General features: G+C 39.0%; 1 protein-coding gene across 5 annotated transcripts in view; it reads right to left on the bottom strand.

Annotated features, from left to right (window-relative positions):
- The window catches only part of DMXL1 (Dmx like 1), a 175,765-nt gene that overhangs the window by 15,304 nt on the left and 143,681 nt on the right, over nt 1-16,780 (bottom strand). For 2 of the 5 annotated variants that reach the window (XM_019517004.1, XM_019517005.1), the window contains exons 34-39: nt 14,246-14,308; nt 11,601-11,687; nt 9,390-9,511; nt 9,110-9,251; nt 959-1,009; nt 606-666 (exon numbers count right to left, since the gene is read on the bottom strand). In XM_019517004.1, coding sequence (XP_019372549.1) covers nt 606-666; nt 959-1,009; nt 9,110-9,251; nt 9,390-9,511; nt 11,601-11,687; nt 14,246-14,308 — 526 coding nt within the window. The remainder of the gene's footprint in view (nt 1-605; nt 667-958; nt 1,010-9,109; nt 9,252-9,389; nt 9,512-11,600; nt 11,688-14,245; nt 14,309-16,780) is intronic. The other 3 variants (XM_019517006.1, XM_019517007.1, XM_019517008.1) reach the window with 2 other exon arrangements.

Below are 16,780 nucleotides of genomic sequence, written 5' to 3'. Positions count from 1 at the left end.
AAAAAAATTCAGGCTTCATTCAGGAAAAGAATGAGTCACCATATGCCTCAAGAGGGCAAAAAAAGCTTGCAAAGCACTCAAAGAACAATCGTATTTCCAAATATTTAGTTGGTCTAATCAAAGATATCACATCTACCCGAAGAACCTTGTCTGACAGACTTTTAGCAGCAGCACGGTAATGCTTAATTAATGGTACTTCAGTCCCCAGTATTCAAGTGTAATTAAATTCCACTGTCAACACACCTCCTCATTACCGCCTCTTAGAATTGTTTAAATGGTCAAGTCATAGCAAAACAAAACTATTGATTAGGTGGCATCAGCATTACACCCTGTCCCCCGTTTTTCTTCTTTTTAAAAATTTTATTCTAAAAGCAGGAATCAGGTCCTAATCTGGTTTAGGCAGAATTAGTTTCCAAAAGCCAGTCCTTCCTCCTTTAAGGGATTATTTTACCATACAGAGGGTACCCATGGTATATGTCTCTTCTAAAAGGTTTAAAATATGCTGCTGTGTTTGTATAAATTAGTAATTCATACAATGTACACATGTATAACAAATACAGTACAAGTATTTTTTAAGACAGTGCTGGTTAATATAGTAAACTTACAATATGGTAGAGTTGGGTGGGAAGCCATTCTTCTGACATTATTAATAGCCTTCTTGAGCATCTGTTCAAGACAGATAATCAGATAGTTGAATTACATAACTAACAAAACACTTACTGGACTATAGTAATTAGTGATGGGTAATATGTTTCTCTTTAGAAATTCCTATTGAAAGCAAAAGGAATATATATTTTTTTAGAAACAGTCATTCAAGTCAATGGAAGCTAAAGTTTCTCCCAAGACTAGCATATATTTAAAATATTACAAAATTTGTATTAACCCAGATACATGTAAAGCTTTTTGCTTCACAGATTTATGGCTCTAGGTATAAACACTCCTTAGACTGCAATCTTACCTCTTTTCTTGCCAATTCCTTTCTGATTCCATTAAATTTATTGGAATATTCCTGAATATTGTAAGATAAGCAAAAGAGAGGCAGAAGCAGAAGCATGTAAAAGAGAGGTAAACAGAAGCTTTAACAAAAATAAATAGGAGGGAATATTTGTTTTTTATTTCTATCTAATTTATAATCATTGGCTGAGAAAGAATTAGCATGATTTATGGCCATCCACTAGTAAACTAGTAATATAGCTTACTCCCAAAAAGCCAAAGATGTTCAAAAGCAGCTACTAAGTTCAGAAGTAAAAATCCCACAGATTTGCAACAGTGGCTTTATTCTAAATCCCAAAGGCTCCCCCAAAGTACACTGCTGAAATACTAAGTTGCCACAGGGATAATATACACCTATGGCTTGAAAAATATTACCAGGCACTAGCCAGAAATATGTCAAAGTGGGGAAGCAGACCATGACCAAGTCAAGTCCAAGAAGAGCACCCTGGTTAGAAGCCCAGTTCCACCATACTCCCTCTTAAGGAAGAAGGGAACACAGGATCCATCAATTAACACATTCTGATTAGTAAGAGATGTCAAATCTAAGGCTCCATTTTCTTTACCTATTTACTGTCTCTGATCCCCAGAGCTGTCCTGCTGTTTGTGAAGAAGTCTCAACAAGGCTGCTCCTCAGTGCCTTGTTAACTACACTGTACTGCCATTAATTGGTAAGCACAACAGACAGAACTGTCTATTTGTGTGCTAAACAAATGAGAGTCCATTAGTTTATATTCTGAATATTATCTTTCTAACCAGAATGCGTTTTGAGAGCGAGACAGATTAAGTTCTGTAGAAAGTTTGCTGCTTAGACTTCTGAAGTCATCAGGATGAGTTACTAATTCTACACTGTCAAGAGTCAACATGGGGAAATATTTCAAACCTTCTTTTGTAACTCTGTAGAATACCCTTGTCATTACTTATTCCTTAGAGCAAAAATAATTTGCATATAACATAACACACTACCCTCCCTTGCTAGTGAGATACAAATTAAAAAGGCAGTGTATAATGAGTCATCTTTATTTAGCATTATGAAATAAACTTATATCTCACCTAAGCTATTAGGAAGATCTCTAATACATAGATAGCTCTTCTGGGCATTAAAGCTGTCTTTTTGAATCAATGGAGTGACCTACTTCCTAGCTGACTAGATTTTGAAGCAGACTGGCATATTTTTAGTTACCCAAGTAAGCTCCTGTAGGCTAAGATCAAGTTTATTATTATAGGATACGTTCTCAGTGTTGGTAGCTGAGCAGCCTCAAATTTACCCAGGACAGATGTGTTTCTGAATAAAGCAACAATACAAAAAAAAAAGAAAAATACGTTTGCCTCCACATAAATTCAGTTTCTGCAGAGAACATGAGTGGCAAATTTTAAATGATAGAAAAGGATCTATTCTTGGTAGGATAATGGAAAGAAAATCAATACACCTCATTTAAGTTACTAGGAATAAGTTGTTAGAGACTTAAAGAAGTCAGTGTACTTCCATTAATATTGTTTAAACTTTTAGGTACAGAAGGTTCAAAAGAAAGTTCTCATCTCTTTTCTTTGTCAAGTTAATGGGCAAGTCTGTAAAATAAAATCTACACAAGGACTTGAGAAATCATACATACTGACATTTCATTAAGCTAAAATGAAAAAGGGATATGTTATTCCGCAACTGGACTACCAGCTATACTTTCTATTCCATAAATCAGAACAAAAATTGGTTGTCAGTTTACTTATTTCAGAGGTCAGAGGCAGAGAAATATTCCTTAAATACCAGAAGACAGAAGTTGAGGATCTTGCACAAGCTCTGCCCGTGACATTTATTATTCCCCTGTTCAGCACAGCACATACATAATACAAAGTACATTCAATTCTAGCAAGAAGTGCTCTTTAACTTCTTTTTTCCCCCAATTATTTACAGGACAACTGTTCTACATTAAATGTTTAAATGAAATTTATCATCAAGTGTTAAGCTATTCTGGAAGACTTTTTGCAACTAGAGTTAGGGAATAAGCCTAAACAGTTGCAAAATAGTACAAATGTTATAAGGCTTTTGGTGCAAGTTCTCCAACATGTTGCTTCAAGGCCCCAAAAGGCAGTATGCGTGAAGGTATGTCATTTTAAAAGCTGCTGAAAATTGGGATGCTGTGGTCTCAAAATTCTTACTGATTATAACGGATGGGTGAGAAAATGAGTTAGGAGAGGCAGCTGCTTAGATCCTTTGGGCCTACTCCATAAGAGACTGAAGGTAATAACAAAGGACCTGAAATCTGACAATCAGCCAGGTGTGCTAAACAAGACAAGTTGATGGACTGCCACAGATGCTTCCACTAAGCCAACCATAAACCCCGTAGGTCAGGCGTCACCAACTTTCTAGCAGCAATGGGCCAAAGCAACAGAGTTTTGTTCAGAGGCAGGCCACTACCACCTCTGCACTCACAAATCCCTCTGCCACCACTACACTTCAGACCTATTCGCTGCTGCTTTCATTCCTGCCACTATTAAACTGTTACCAAGACCTAAGCTTCACAGGTTGGATCTGGACTGTAAGCTGGAACCATACCATGTGACCCGTACTGTTGGTAACATATTACTATCTTCTTCATTGTGAGGATAGAAATATGGTGTAGTTTCTCACTTGTGCACCACGTATTTGCTTAATGGAAAGAAGAAAAGCTAAAAACAGGTTTTACAGTTTCTAAAATTCATTTGTTTCTTGATATTACAGAAGGTTCCATTACTTTCATCATGCTGTGTTTTTAAAGTAATGAAAACAGGCAAAGAAACAAGTGGGAAATTTTACACAGAGCAAGGTAGTAAAAGTTGAGAAAGCAGGAGGAAAAAAAAAATAGGAAGACTGTAATAAGCAGTAGGTGGGAGTTAATTCATGAGAAAGAAGGCTAGCAAGAAATCAGGAGAATGAAAGGGGTATAAAGAGGCAGGAAGAGGCACATAGCAATAATAGATGTTATGTTAAAATAAGTAGGAAGCCATCAAACCATGATGTGTAGATTGTGAAATAGTGCGTCTGATCAGAGACCAAACATCTATACCACTGGCTTATTTCACCTTGTGAAAAAAGGGTTGGAGAAGGTGTTTTTCCTCCCAAAAAACTTAGAAAAACCTTGGATTGACTGTGCTCATACAAACAGCATGGAAAACAGGCAAGTAAACACCATCCTTACATCCATGCTTGAGTTTTTAAACCATGCCTGTAAACTGTATCTCCATATGCCCCTCTACATACACTCAATTACCATTCTTAACTCTTATCCTTAATGTTTTATATATCCAGCTTAATCTACCAACATTCTTCAAGCTACTTGAAGACATGAAAGCCTAAAAGAACAGTTCATCTCAAGTCTACGCAGATGGACTGGAAGGTGCACATCTATTTTGGTGCTTCTCTTGCCACCTAAAGTGGCTCCAACTAACAATCTTTCAGATAAGCAACAGGACTTGTTATTACCGCAGGCCTACAATATAGAGATCTTGCACCACAGGTGCTCAGAAGATCAGCTCTCCCCAGTATTCACAGCCAGCTGAAACTGGCACAGTGCTAAGATGGGCCGACCATCTCTCAAGAACGCTTGGCACCCGCCTACCAAAGAAAGTCTTCTATGGCGAACTGTCAAATGGAATACCCTTTCATGGTGCACCAAAGAAGTGGTACAAGGCACTGAAGAGTTTCGGTATTGACCCAGAGTCGTGGGATCAAATCGCTCACAACTGTCCATCCTGGAATTCCCAAATCCAGAACGGAGCATTAGCCTTTTTGTTTCCCACTTTTGTCTCCTTCCCTTTTTGTTTCCCACTTTTCTCTCTTCTTCCCTCCCCTCCCCCCACTGGATGTGGTCATCTTCGCCCATGAAGGAGGAAAGCAAACAATATAAAGAAATACTCATTGTCTGATCAGTTGGATGGAAGGAAGTATCACCAAAAGCAAATAATCCTCCAAAATGCCAACTATGCAAACCACATCCCCATGACAACCTGTATCACTGCAGTATTCCCCCTGGATTGAGCCTGAACCTGTGTTAGCAACTTCTTATCCAGCTCTTAACTTCATTTCAGATTCAACACACATATTTGAGATTTAAGGTTCACGTGTCTAAGATGTCATCTGATGCAAGTGGCCCTGCATAGATGTTGAATAGGAAAGGCAAGAAACGAAGGACTACTCTTTCGGTCATTACTGAGGTAGTATGAATAAACCCAGACTCAGCAAAGGTGTATTAGCAGGTAATCAAACTGCAATACAAACAGTTCACTAAAATACCATAAGCATCTGACTTGCGTGGCTAACACCTGACTAGTAGGGAACCAAAATATTAGTTAGGCAGGTTCTGCTGGAAATCGTGCACCCCCATCTTGATAACTGTACCCAAGACAGGTGATAGCACTGTCTTGAGGATTAAAAACCAAACAACGTAAGTATTTCACCATAAGCTATTAGGTAGGAAGTTTAAAAGATCAGTCAAAGCTGGTTATGTAAAGAAATTAGATGAGTTTCCACACAAGGTACTGTGGACATTAAATCCACTCTGAGAATTATCCCCCTCTTCCCCAAATGCAGAGTTTAAACTTTTAAAATAGCAAAGGTGCCAGTGAAGCTAGTTTTTAAACAGGCTTTTTAAACTCTCTATGCAAGAAAAAAAAAATAATTTAACCTCCAAACTACACACTATCTCCTGGAAGAATATTTGGTCACTATTCATCAGAGAATAATTACTGAACTTGTGTAACATTTTCACACTCCAAACACCAAAGACTATTTTTTCACTTAGTGGACACAGTTCCACCATTAATTTACCATGCCAGGCAGTATTCTCCTGAAGGTCCCTCTACTTCCCTGGCTACAATATTTTCAGTTATGGTTATATGGTGCTGCACCAAAGCTAATTATCCCAACCACAGCACTGCACTATCACGGCCATAGTACTTCCGGTTTGGGAAGTAGAACATGCAAAGCAGGAGAGCAGGTTTCACCACAGCACTGCCTTTAGTGGTAGACACACGGTAGAAATATGCCTTAAAGTTATTTTAAAAGAATGCCAGGCACTTTTTTGAATTCAGATAGCATTTTTATGATTCTCTCTTCTGGTAAGTAATAGCAGAACACCCACACAGGCTTTAATTTGCCACATCCTATATTCTATTTACAATTTAAGTTATCTAGGTTAACAACACATTTAAAACAAAAGGGAGAGAAGGAAGGAACAGATGGATATTTGTAAGTCCAGCACAATTAAATGTTATACTATGATTACTCCGACTGCTTTATTCATACAGTAATGCAGTTCTTCCAATGCAAGTTTAGCTTTCTTTGTTCAGGTTTTGTGTTTTGTTTTTAATAGCTGCAGGAAGATGCCAGAGTTACAGTAAGAGAAACAAAAAACCTTAAACCATGAAATGTGTGTCTCAATTCTTGTGCTGGTGACTAGTGGTAGCAGCAATAAGCTAGTTTAAAAAAAACTGACAATAGATTTGTTTCTCATGCCTGCTTAAGTCTTTTCCTTTGTTTCTTGTGGACTTGGAAGAACATGCTTGAGTTAGCTTTACATTTACAGTCTCCTGGGAGCCTTCTGTTAAGGAAAGGAAGGACAAGTTCCCTACCTTTGATGGTGGACACAAATCTCTAAACAGTACTACATCACCTCTGCTAGAAATGCCTTAATTCCTAGGGCTCAAATACGCCTAAGCAAAATTTTGGCTTTTGAAAGAAAAAGATATTGCCAAACTGCCAAGGATTGTGACACCTATCAGTGATACTCAGGATGTCCCCAGACACATGCCCTTCTGAGTTCCAAGCGACAAACACCCTGTGAAGGCAAATATTTTGGTGAAAGCTTTTCATTCCACTCTAGTGGAAGATTTTGCAGTATGGATACTTGCATGCTTTAGTTGGGTGTTTTGACCTCAACTATTTCACGGAAACCATGCAGCCAGATTCAAGTTACAAAGATACAAACCATGGAGCTTCTACGTGAACTATTCAATATTGTTTTATTGTTTGTATATCCCTAAAAAAGTCAGGGGTTAGTAAAGCACTTCAGCAACTGACACAACAGATAGGAAGAACAATTTATACAGAACAAGATTGCCTAAAATTTTAAGAAATAAATATAGCCATACCAATATAACATGACATTCAGTTCAACATTTTGCTTATAACTCCTAGAACCCATGTTTTCTCCATGGTTTAATTCACCTACTATGCTCTGAAGTCCTGTGTCCTGCTAATTGAAATGGACCAGATGGAACTACTTTTAGAGCTCACCAATACCACTCCTGCACTGACAAATGAATGTTACAGAATCACACTCATACTAAAACGGCTGTATACTAAAATATTCTGTAGCAGACTAAGTTAATATTTAGATACTTTACTCCACCCCAAACTAAAAATGGTCAGCCTGGAGTGTAGAGTTTATCAATGAAAGCCCCAGGCTTCAATCTAAAGTCCTGATACAAACAGCAACAAGCTACCTCACAATTCTGGATGCAAACACTTCTGAGCTGTGAGTGCCAATTCATAAACATATACTTCTTTTCAGGTGCTCAGGTTTGGCATTTGGATTTAGCTCATCATGAGAGCAATTTAAGCTGTGGATGCTTATCTGAATCTAGGTTGTTTTTTTTAACCCAGAATTTTTGTTTGAGTCTCTTTTTACTCTGACTAGTTACTTAAGCAGATGGCAGGGTAAACTGGCCCGTTATAGAGCAACTAAACCAGAGGTGTATAGCACAAGATTTCATAAGCAGAGGGCTTTCTTCACAGCATGTGATGAAGTGACTGCAGGAAGCAGAGCTGCTAAATAGAAAGCACTGATCAGAACACAAAGTGTAGAGAAAGGGAGAGGAAAAAGGTACAGGTACTGCTGAGAGGCAAGGTGGGTAGGGAAGAGATAACCAAGCCATTAACCAATTGAGGGACATAGGCAGGGTGGATAACAATTAACGATTAAAAAAAACAACAACAAAAAAACCCCTGGATTTTAAAAATTTAAATCAGATTTTTTTTTTTTTTATTTAATCACTTTTTTTTATTTTTTGGTTAGGATTTTTAAAAAATAAACCTATATAAAGATAGTTTTAATTTAAGAAATGTTAAAGCTCAAAGATATCATCATGGAATAGGAATTATAATTTCTAATTGTATACTACTTGAGACAATGTATTCATGTAACCTTTTTAGAAGAGTTTTATAAATCGGTCACAACAGGCCCTGGACTATATTAGGGCCCACTCTTTTGTGGCTCCCAGAGACTCCTCTATAGATTAGTAAAAGATTAAAGAAAACCACTCTGTCCAATGGGACTCAGTGCTCAGTCTACATGATTCCATTTAAGCATGTCTGTGATGCTTAGTTTCAGTTCCCAAACTGGATTTGTATCTCCAGAGAATATCTTTGTTAACAGCACCAAATGGAGAGGAGAGATAACAGACCTGATTACCTACCCAAGAACCCTATTGTCTCCCTGCAAGTTTGTGTACACAGAAACAAGCCCTTACCTTTCTCTAAAAGTGCAAAGTTTCAAGAAGTTAAATTAATAAAGGATATCAAACAACAAGAATGCACTTTGTGTAGAAAACAAGTATTAAATTGAGGCTTCCTAGCTAGTGATTTAAAACATGATTTAAATCAAATTCACCCTGGACATAGGGCTTATAAAAGCTAACTCAGGAATTGGGATAAAAATCCAGAGCCTCAGTTTAGAACATACGTAACCCAATACAGTCTGTAGACAGTTCTGCAATCTCCTGGTCATTTTCAAAGTTTTGTTGCATAAGAATGGCCACGCTGATGTCAGTGATGGAATGTCCATTTGATAACACTGCTAACTACCTCTCTCTAGGTTATTTAACCCGTTTAATTTACTGAAGACAGACATCTTTTAATTAGTGCATTTGAAATTAAGTGTAGTCCCTTAATCCATGAATTCTGAGGAAAAGGATGAGCAATGCATAGCAGTTTATGCCACTTCCTAGAATAGGAAAGTACAGCTTCCACTGTTATTGCACATAAGAACTATGCTTCTTTACATGCCAATATGGAAGCATAACTGGTAATTATGAAAGGCATGCAAAAATATAGGTCTATTAAAAACTTCTTCCACAATTGACTTACCACAGATGCACCTCTACCAGTCTGTGTACTACCAAGCCAAGGCATGTTTATAGGGGTGCCAGGATTGCTGTGAGTATAAGGTGTAGTACCCTGAACGGTTGACAGATCATCACGAGCATGTACAACCAAAAAGTCATCAGACCTATAAATGTAACATTTGCAAGCAGAGTGATGATTAGATGGGTTCTTTAAACAACATCATTGATTAATCCACATTCAGTGCAACTGACATACCGCAAAATTGCCAAAGCTGATAAAATTGTTTATATAATAAACATACCCTTTAGTTTCAGTTTCTATTTCATCATCAACCCACGTATAGATTTGTGTAGCTAGAATCCCAGAAACATCTAGTTCTTGAATGTCGTGGCTGGAAGCTATGGCAATGCAGTTCCGATTTGCCTGAAAAAGTTACAAAACAAAGAACATTAAAGGCCCTCTCTGGGGACTCACTGTTTCAACTGGAATTATCCTTTTGCTAGCACTTGTTTGCAGACCACTAGCTAGCTGATCTGCAGGGGCAAACATGTGCCTGTAAATTAGGCAGGTGCCTATGACTGCAAACAAAGAAGATGAAGTTAGAGGGTGAAGTTGAGATACATTTGAAAGTCAGTGTCTGACCGTCTAGGATGGTAACAGATTTACGTTATTAAAATTGTAAGCCCTCTCCCCCTCAGGAGGCCCAGGCTCTCTCTTGTTGGGAGGATCATATAGCTTGCTTATAGATTACTCCATGCATTCTTATTTTACAATTTTAGTATCCAAACACCTTATGGACATGTGTAGGTAGGAAAGTTCTCTCAGATTGCTACCTTCTCTTTCCCCTCTTTCTCTCCATTCTACATAAAAGTTCAATGGTTTGATCAAGAAAAGAAACACAGGAGAAAGATGCTTTCCCCTACTGCAACTCTTCCATGCCTCTCCTTGCCTGAAGTGTACAGCTACTCCTCGCTTAACGTTGTAGTTATGTTCTTGACAAATGCAACTTAAGCAAAACAATGTTAAGTGAATCCAATTATGTCACCTACTAGCAAGCAGAGACCAAACAACGTTATAACTGAACATTGCGCAACTTTAAATGAGTATGTTCTCTAATAGATCAGCAACGTAATAACGAAACAACATTAACCGGGATGATGTTAAATAAGGAGTACCCGTATATTTCTGTTAAGGAAAGGTGGCAAAGTGAAATTGCCCCTTCTTCACTCCGTCTACCGCTCAGTGAAAGATAAAGGTAGGAAGACAAACTTGGGGGAGGCAAACACTGTTCAGTTTTGATTTTCTACAGCATGACTGTTGTGAACCTGGACAAAGGAATCTGAGCCATACTGCAGGCAAGCAGTAGCAGTAAAGCCAACTCTCACAAAAACAGTCACAAGACTCGATTTCTAAATCAAATTAACCCTAACCTGCGATCACAGGATACAACCCTGAGATCTCAGGATTTGCCTTCCAGCACATGTAGAGACAGCCCAGCTGGTAATTCTGTGGAGGGGAATGGGATGGGGGGGGAAAAGGAAGGGTTGGGGGCAGGAGAAGAGCAGATCAAGGCCCCCATGGTGAGGAAGCAAGTGGGGCAGAGGCTGGGGTGAATGGGGCACGTTGTGTGGCGGGCAGCTCATCCGGGGAATGGTGGGGGTTCAACCCTTGGGGACGCAGGGGGGCCACGTGCCCCCTGGATTTGTGTTAGGGACAGAGGTGGGCTACCTGCACTGTGGGCAGAGGACACACCACATGGCTAACGCATGGCTCCCAGGGGTATGGGCTGGGGTGAATGGGGCTCCAGAGTTCTCTGTGCCCCACAGGTGGCACATCCAGAGGTACAGGGGATGGCGCGTGGCTTCCCACTGCAGCACGCACCCTGGGGGAGGAATGAAGGGCATATGCTCCCCACGGTGCAGAGGTGAATTACCCACTGCAGGTTGGGACTCTGCACCCTGCTGCCTTTGCCTCAGGAGCTCAGCTGCATGATGCCATTGCCACCTGCTGGGCAGGCAGGGGACAAGGTGTGTCCTTTGCCCACCCAATGGCAGGAAGCACACTAGCATCACATGGCTGAGCTCCTGGGGGGAACTAAGCCATACCCTCGGGGTACACACAGCTGTGGGGAGAACTGTGCCACCCCACCGTGCCTCTGGATGACCTGTACCAGCCCTGGAGCCCCATTCACCCCAGCCACTGTTCCTGCCCTACTCCCTCCCTCACCGTGAGGGCCTTGATCTCAGCCCCCATCCCTTCCCATCCACTTACCAGCTGGGTACTGGCTGTGTGTTTGTGTCTACCACCTCCCCACACACTTCAAAAATAGCATCTCATGATTTACATGCTAATCTTGATTTTTTAAGAGTTCGTCTCATGATTTTTGACATGATGGAGTTGGCAATACTGCAGTAGCACTGTCACTGTGTTAGAATGCATCTATTTAACAGTCTAAAATATAGTGTAATAAAAAATAACAATTTTAAAGAAACAAAAGTTTCTTTATACTCACTTTATTGACAGCAAAAGCAGTAATGATGTCAGACTCTTTATGAATAATTCGTGCTTTACTTCCTGGATATCCCAGATCAGTTTCTATCTGTATTCAGAAAAAATAAGATGCCTGTATAAGTACATATAAGCACATGCAACATTTGTTTTACAGTAGACTAATGCAAGCCAAATATTTAATCACGTGCTAATAAACAAAAAACTTGTGTGTTTCTTACGTAGCGTGTGTCCAGTAGAATAAACAACTGATATCACTGAGGAAACAACAGAACATTCAAATATTAACCAATTTAGCTTCCTTTTACTGCATAGGGATTGCCTAAGTAACAATGCATCCTTGGTTATCCTAATCTCAGATATTCAAGCTCTCGATTATCTTTTATTTCAACTTTATGTATTTTTAACTGTATTTACTTGTAAGTGTTGGTATTGTGTAGCAAGCTGTCCTCTTTTTAAGCTTTATTTAATAAGGCCTACGTATTATTTAATTTGATACATTAGCTCAGGGGTGGGCAACCTTTAAAGGCTGTGGACCAGTCTGACCCGATTTGAGTCAGACGTGGGCCATCACTAAATCCTGATTAGAAGTGCAATGTGTGTACATGCTAAATCCACAAGGTATTTCTATGCCAGAACAAACAGGCATGAACGCAATATCTGTTTCCAGTCTAAAAGCATGCTGGACTATCTCGCACATTTTATTATTCCAAAAGAATATAGCTTAAGTGTATGACGGCAAAACATTCTCTCTTGATTTTTTCCCCCCCAACTAAAGGTGGTATCCGATCTGTTAGCTTTCTAAAGCATTTTCATCATTGAAACTGAGTGCATAATGTTGTCTCAGTTATATACCAAGGTACAGTAGAACTTTAAAGATGATCCCCCTTCAGGGAGTACTGATATCACTGAATCATTGTTCAAGTTGTAAGTATTATCCATAATGCTAGATCTGAATAATTCCTGCAGGAACAAATGGAAACCACAACCAGGCAATGAAATCCTTCAAAACGTGAATGCCAACAGAAAAATTGGGATATGAATTATGCTTAAGTTTAGTAAGCTCTCTGCTGCAACAATGCAATGCAGTAATACTACTTCACTATAGATCAATTCCAGAACTACTGTACTGAAGTACAGAGAGATGAAAAAACACATATGAAAAGTTTAGAATCATTCTTAAAAATTTCAGTGTAAATATTTAAAATGGTTTAAAAATTTTATGAATCACTTAATATTAGGACCCATGAAAATTATAGTACTTCAAATTCGTAAGCTCATATAATACTGAACACTAAAGCTAGCTAAAAACTAAAGCTATAGATAGAAGTTATAATGAATACTAAAGAATGAAATTAATATCAGACCATGATTAGAACTGATAAGTATAAGAGCCTTGTAACACGTTATACTGTGAGTTGCACAAATGGTGATCAATGTTAGTGTTAGCTACAGTTTGGAGCAGTCACATATTCAAGGCAGTGGGGTCCTGGAGGAAGAAATGATTAGAATTCCCCCACCTCCCTTGTTCCAGGCTTCCTCCTCTGCACCCCCACGCCAACCCCTTCTTGCCAAGTACTTGTGGCTGCCCATGCTGTCTGTCTCAGGGGTTAACCCAGGGGTGGACAATTATTTTGGGCTTACTGAGTTTTGGCAAGCCATCAAGGGCCGCATGACAGGTAGCCAGGGGCAGATAAATATTAATATTCTAAAATTTTTAGGGGCCCTGAGGGCTGGATAGAATGGCCTGGCTGGCTGCATCCGGCCCACAGGCTGCATTTTCCCCACCCCCGGGTTAACCCTTCCCTGCCTACTCCCCCAGGACAGACAGTGCAGGCAGTCATAAGTAAGAGGACAGTGGGCCGGCTAGTGAGGGGTGATCTGGAGTGCTGGGAAGCAGTGGGCTAGATGCAGGCCAGCTGGAAAGCAAGGACAATGGGGTAGGGTGGGGTGTTTTTATGAGCTGGGTGACAGGTCAGAGATCATACTACCCTGGAGTGGTGCATCTTTGAACTACATAATGAGTGGTTACAACTAGTTTCAGGTGCTAATGTGCAGACAATCCAGGTGTTAAGAGCTTCCGGAGCTGCTCAAAATTCCCATATAACAAGGTCCTCAGGATTCTATTTTGCCTGGAGAAGCACAGTTCTGTGGTTACAGCCCATCCAGAGCTCCTGAGTATTGTTCCCTATTCTGCTATTGCTAACCTGAGGATACCAGGAAAATCATAGCTTCTGTGCCTCAAATGACCTAGCGATAAAATGATTTTGACATTTACTTCTCTGGCATTGCTGCTTTACACTTTACAAGCCGCCTGAATTTAAGTGGCACACAAATGCAAACCATTATTTACTTATACAATTACTACAAAAACTACATTTTAGAATGTATAAAATGTATACTGCTGACTAACACAAAACACGTTTCAGTGCAAATGAGAGACTAGAATTTGGTTTTGATTTACAAAATGTCCTATACAATGTTATTGTTCTAACTTCTTATGAAGCTCAGATTTCAGTTTAAATTGTTACACAGCCAAGTTTTCAAAAGGAGTTAACAGTGAATATCAGTTTTATGTATGTCAACAGTAAGTTTTACCTCTAGAAAGACTAAAATGTTGAATTTAATTTTAATATTATGATAATGTACCTTATTGTTGATGGGCTCCTCCATCATAGAATTTTTGACGGTTTCACTGTGGTCCTCTAATGACTTTACCAAGAAAGAATAACCACATGACAAAAATTAAAGATGAGATGCAACATGAAAAACACTGTGGTAATCCTTAATCCTATGTTAATTTTCCCGACACACAACAATTAAGACAACACACTGATTTGCACAGATAGTTTACATACATATATATTTGGTTAAGTATGTATTCTAAATTTAAGTTTGCTACAGAAATCATTTTAATTATGCTATATAATAGCTTATCAACTTCAGTTCTCAGTTGTCTGCTTAAAATGCTGGACCTCACAGATGACATTCTCAATGCATTAACAGTAGTACAGGAACGTGGCTAGACACCCTGGGCAAAGTGGAAAAGGTAATTTCCAGTAGTCACTGCAATCACAAACGTGTGGCTACCGGCAGCAGCCACATGTTTTTGCACCCTCCCTACACCACATTGTTACCCTGGGTGGATACCCCTATTGACTCCACCTGTCTATTAATAATAATCAAGAGCCGGATTTACAGGAGTTTAAAATGCCATTATCGCTTTAAGGACATGGCTACCAGCTCTGCTCTATTCTGAGGTGGCCACTGCAATTGCTTCTGAAGCACTAAGAAGCACTTTTGAAATATTTGGTATCACCTTTGTCCTGTAGAAAAAATGAATTGTTATCAACTTTAAATAAACATTTGTCAGAAAAATGCCTTGAAGGGAGAGGAAAAGAAACATTTTCAGTTATTTTCTCCACTGTCTTGTTCCAGTAGTGCCATGACCAGAGAAGAATGGGTTAAGTTTACTCTTGAATTATTTGCTCCAGGGGATAACTTGAGAGTGATCGTTATCACCAGCTCAGTATAAAGCAAAAGCAGTTTATGATCAAGAGTCTGGATTGACCAAGGGTTACTGTTTTCAGGGTTATTGTTTTTCTTCATACTAACAAAATCAAATACAGCTAAGATGTTATAAGTGAATGACCACACAAACATACACATCTGAACTTAACTGTATTTCCTGAGCACACTGAAGAATACAGCACATGAATGAGACAGTACTAATGCAGCTGGCCCACAGAAATGACTACAGTGTATTGTAGAAGCATACAAGGCAGCTTTAAACTAGCAGTACAGCTGAAGCTACAGAGAAACAGGACAAGTTAACCCACCCTTATGTCTTTGCTGCTCTGGCTAGATTGCTACTTTGCCCTTAGCTGTCCATATTACACTTTTTTCTGATTCAGTTGTTTCCCCCCAATTTCTCCCAGTCAGTCTTCTATGATGTGGACTACTCATTTCTTGCATCACTGTCTTGTCAAATACTGTCATGAAGGATACACTGTGGATAGGATTCAATGCAAATGGAGTAAGAAGCATGGAGGAGGAGAATAAAGGAATTAACTAGCAGTTGAAGCTGACTTGAGATGCTTTCAAGCAATGTGAGGTTAGTTTTTCAAGTCATTTTAAATTTTAGTTTTAAAAAAATTATCTGAAAGAAGGAAAAATGGGGAAATTGTAGGAAAAGGTTATAGGAAAAGAAAGAACAGTAAAAGCTGTACACTAAACAAACTACATCTAATCACTGAAAAAATGTAACAGTCCCTACCCTACATTAATTTTTATTCTAACTTATGCTTAAAGAACAAAATAGCTTTAAAATACCATTAACAGGATAACTCGGTCTGAAGGAATACCACCTTTTGTTGCACTGCAGTGTTCTGAGGTTGTACTAGGTAACATTTCACCACTATAATAACTAAGTTAAGGTTTGATGTGATTTGACTGTTAGTGCTATCATTTTCATTGAGTACTCTGAATGTTCGCATAGGGAAACCTGATTAACTGTTTTATTTATTGAGGCTGAAGAGAGAACCCTTATAGAAGTTTACACATACTTAACTGAGAGAAGTGCAGTAGCAAGTATGTGGTAGAGGACAGACATTTTTGTACACCAATTTCAGCTAACCAGTTTATTAAAAACTGCGTACTTAAAGGAAGAAAAAAAACAGCTAGACTATGGCCTGGTAGGGTACAGATGTACCCTATCAAGTGCTGTACCTGGCACACTGGAGTGCTGCATTTATTTTGCTTCTTTAAAACTAGAATGCAACAGGGTGCAATTCAGTGAAAAACTGTAATAACACACAAACTAAGCTGGTCAGGAGAAATCAAATTTCAAAGCTTTGCTTAATTACGTTACAAATCAGAATCTTTGATTGATAAAGTTTTATAGAAACTGCCACTCTTTTTAAGGTAACTTCTACCAATAGCTTGAGTCAACCTATTATTCTAGCCAAGGGTTTATTTTATGTCATTCATGAGGCAGATACTGGCTATTTTCATTTTGAGCAGATGTATAGCAAGCTCACACACCAACACAACGAAGTTTTTTAAAACAGCAGATTTGGATCTAGGCACGTCCTCAAATACCAACCATATTACCTATACAAGTCTTTGTTCTGTGAAAACAAGCATTCAGATGCCATAACTTAATAAAGGCTTAACACATTATAT

The sequence above is a fragment of the Gavialis gangeticus genome, unplaced genomic scaffold, assembly GCF_001723915.1.
Source record: "Gavialis gangeticus isolate Ggan-Ray unplaced genomic scaffold, GavGan_comp1, whole genome shotgun sequence".
Classification (NCBI taxonomy): Eukaryota; Metazoa; Chordata; order Crocodylia; family Gavialidae; genus Gavialis; species Gavialis gangeticus.
Note: the sequence above shows the minus strand (reverse complement) of the source record. Positions and strands in the feature narration are given on the sequence as shown.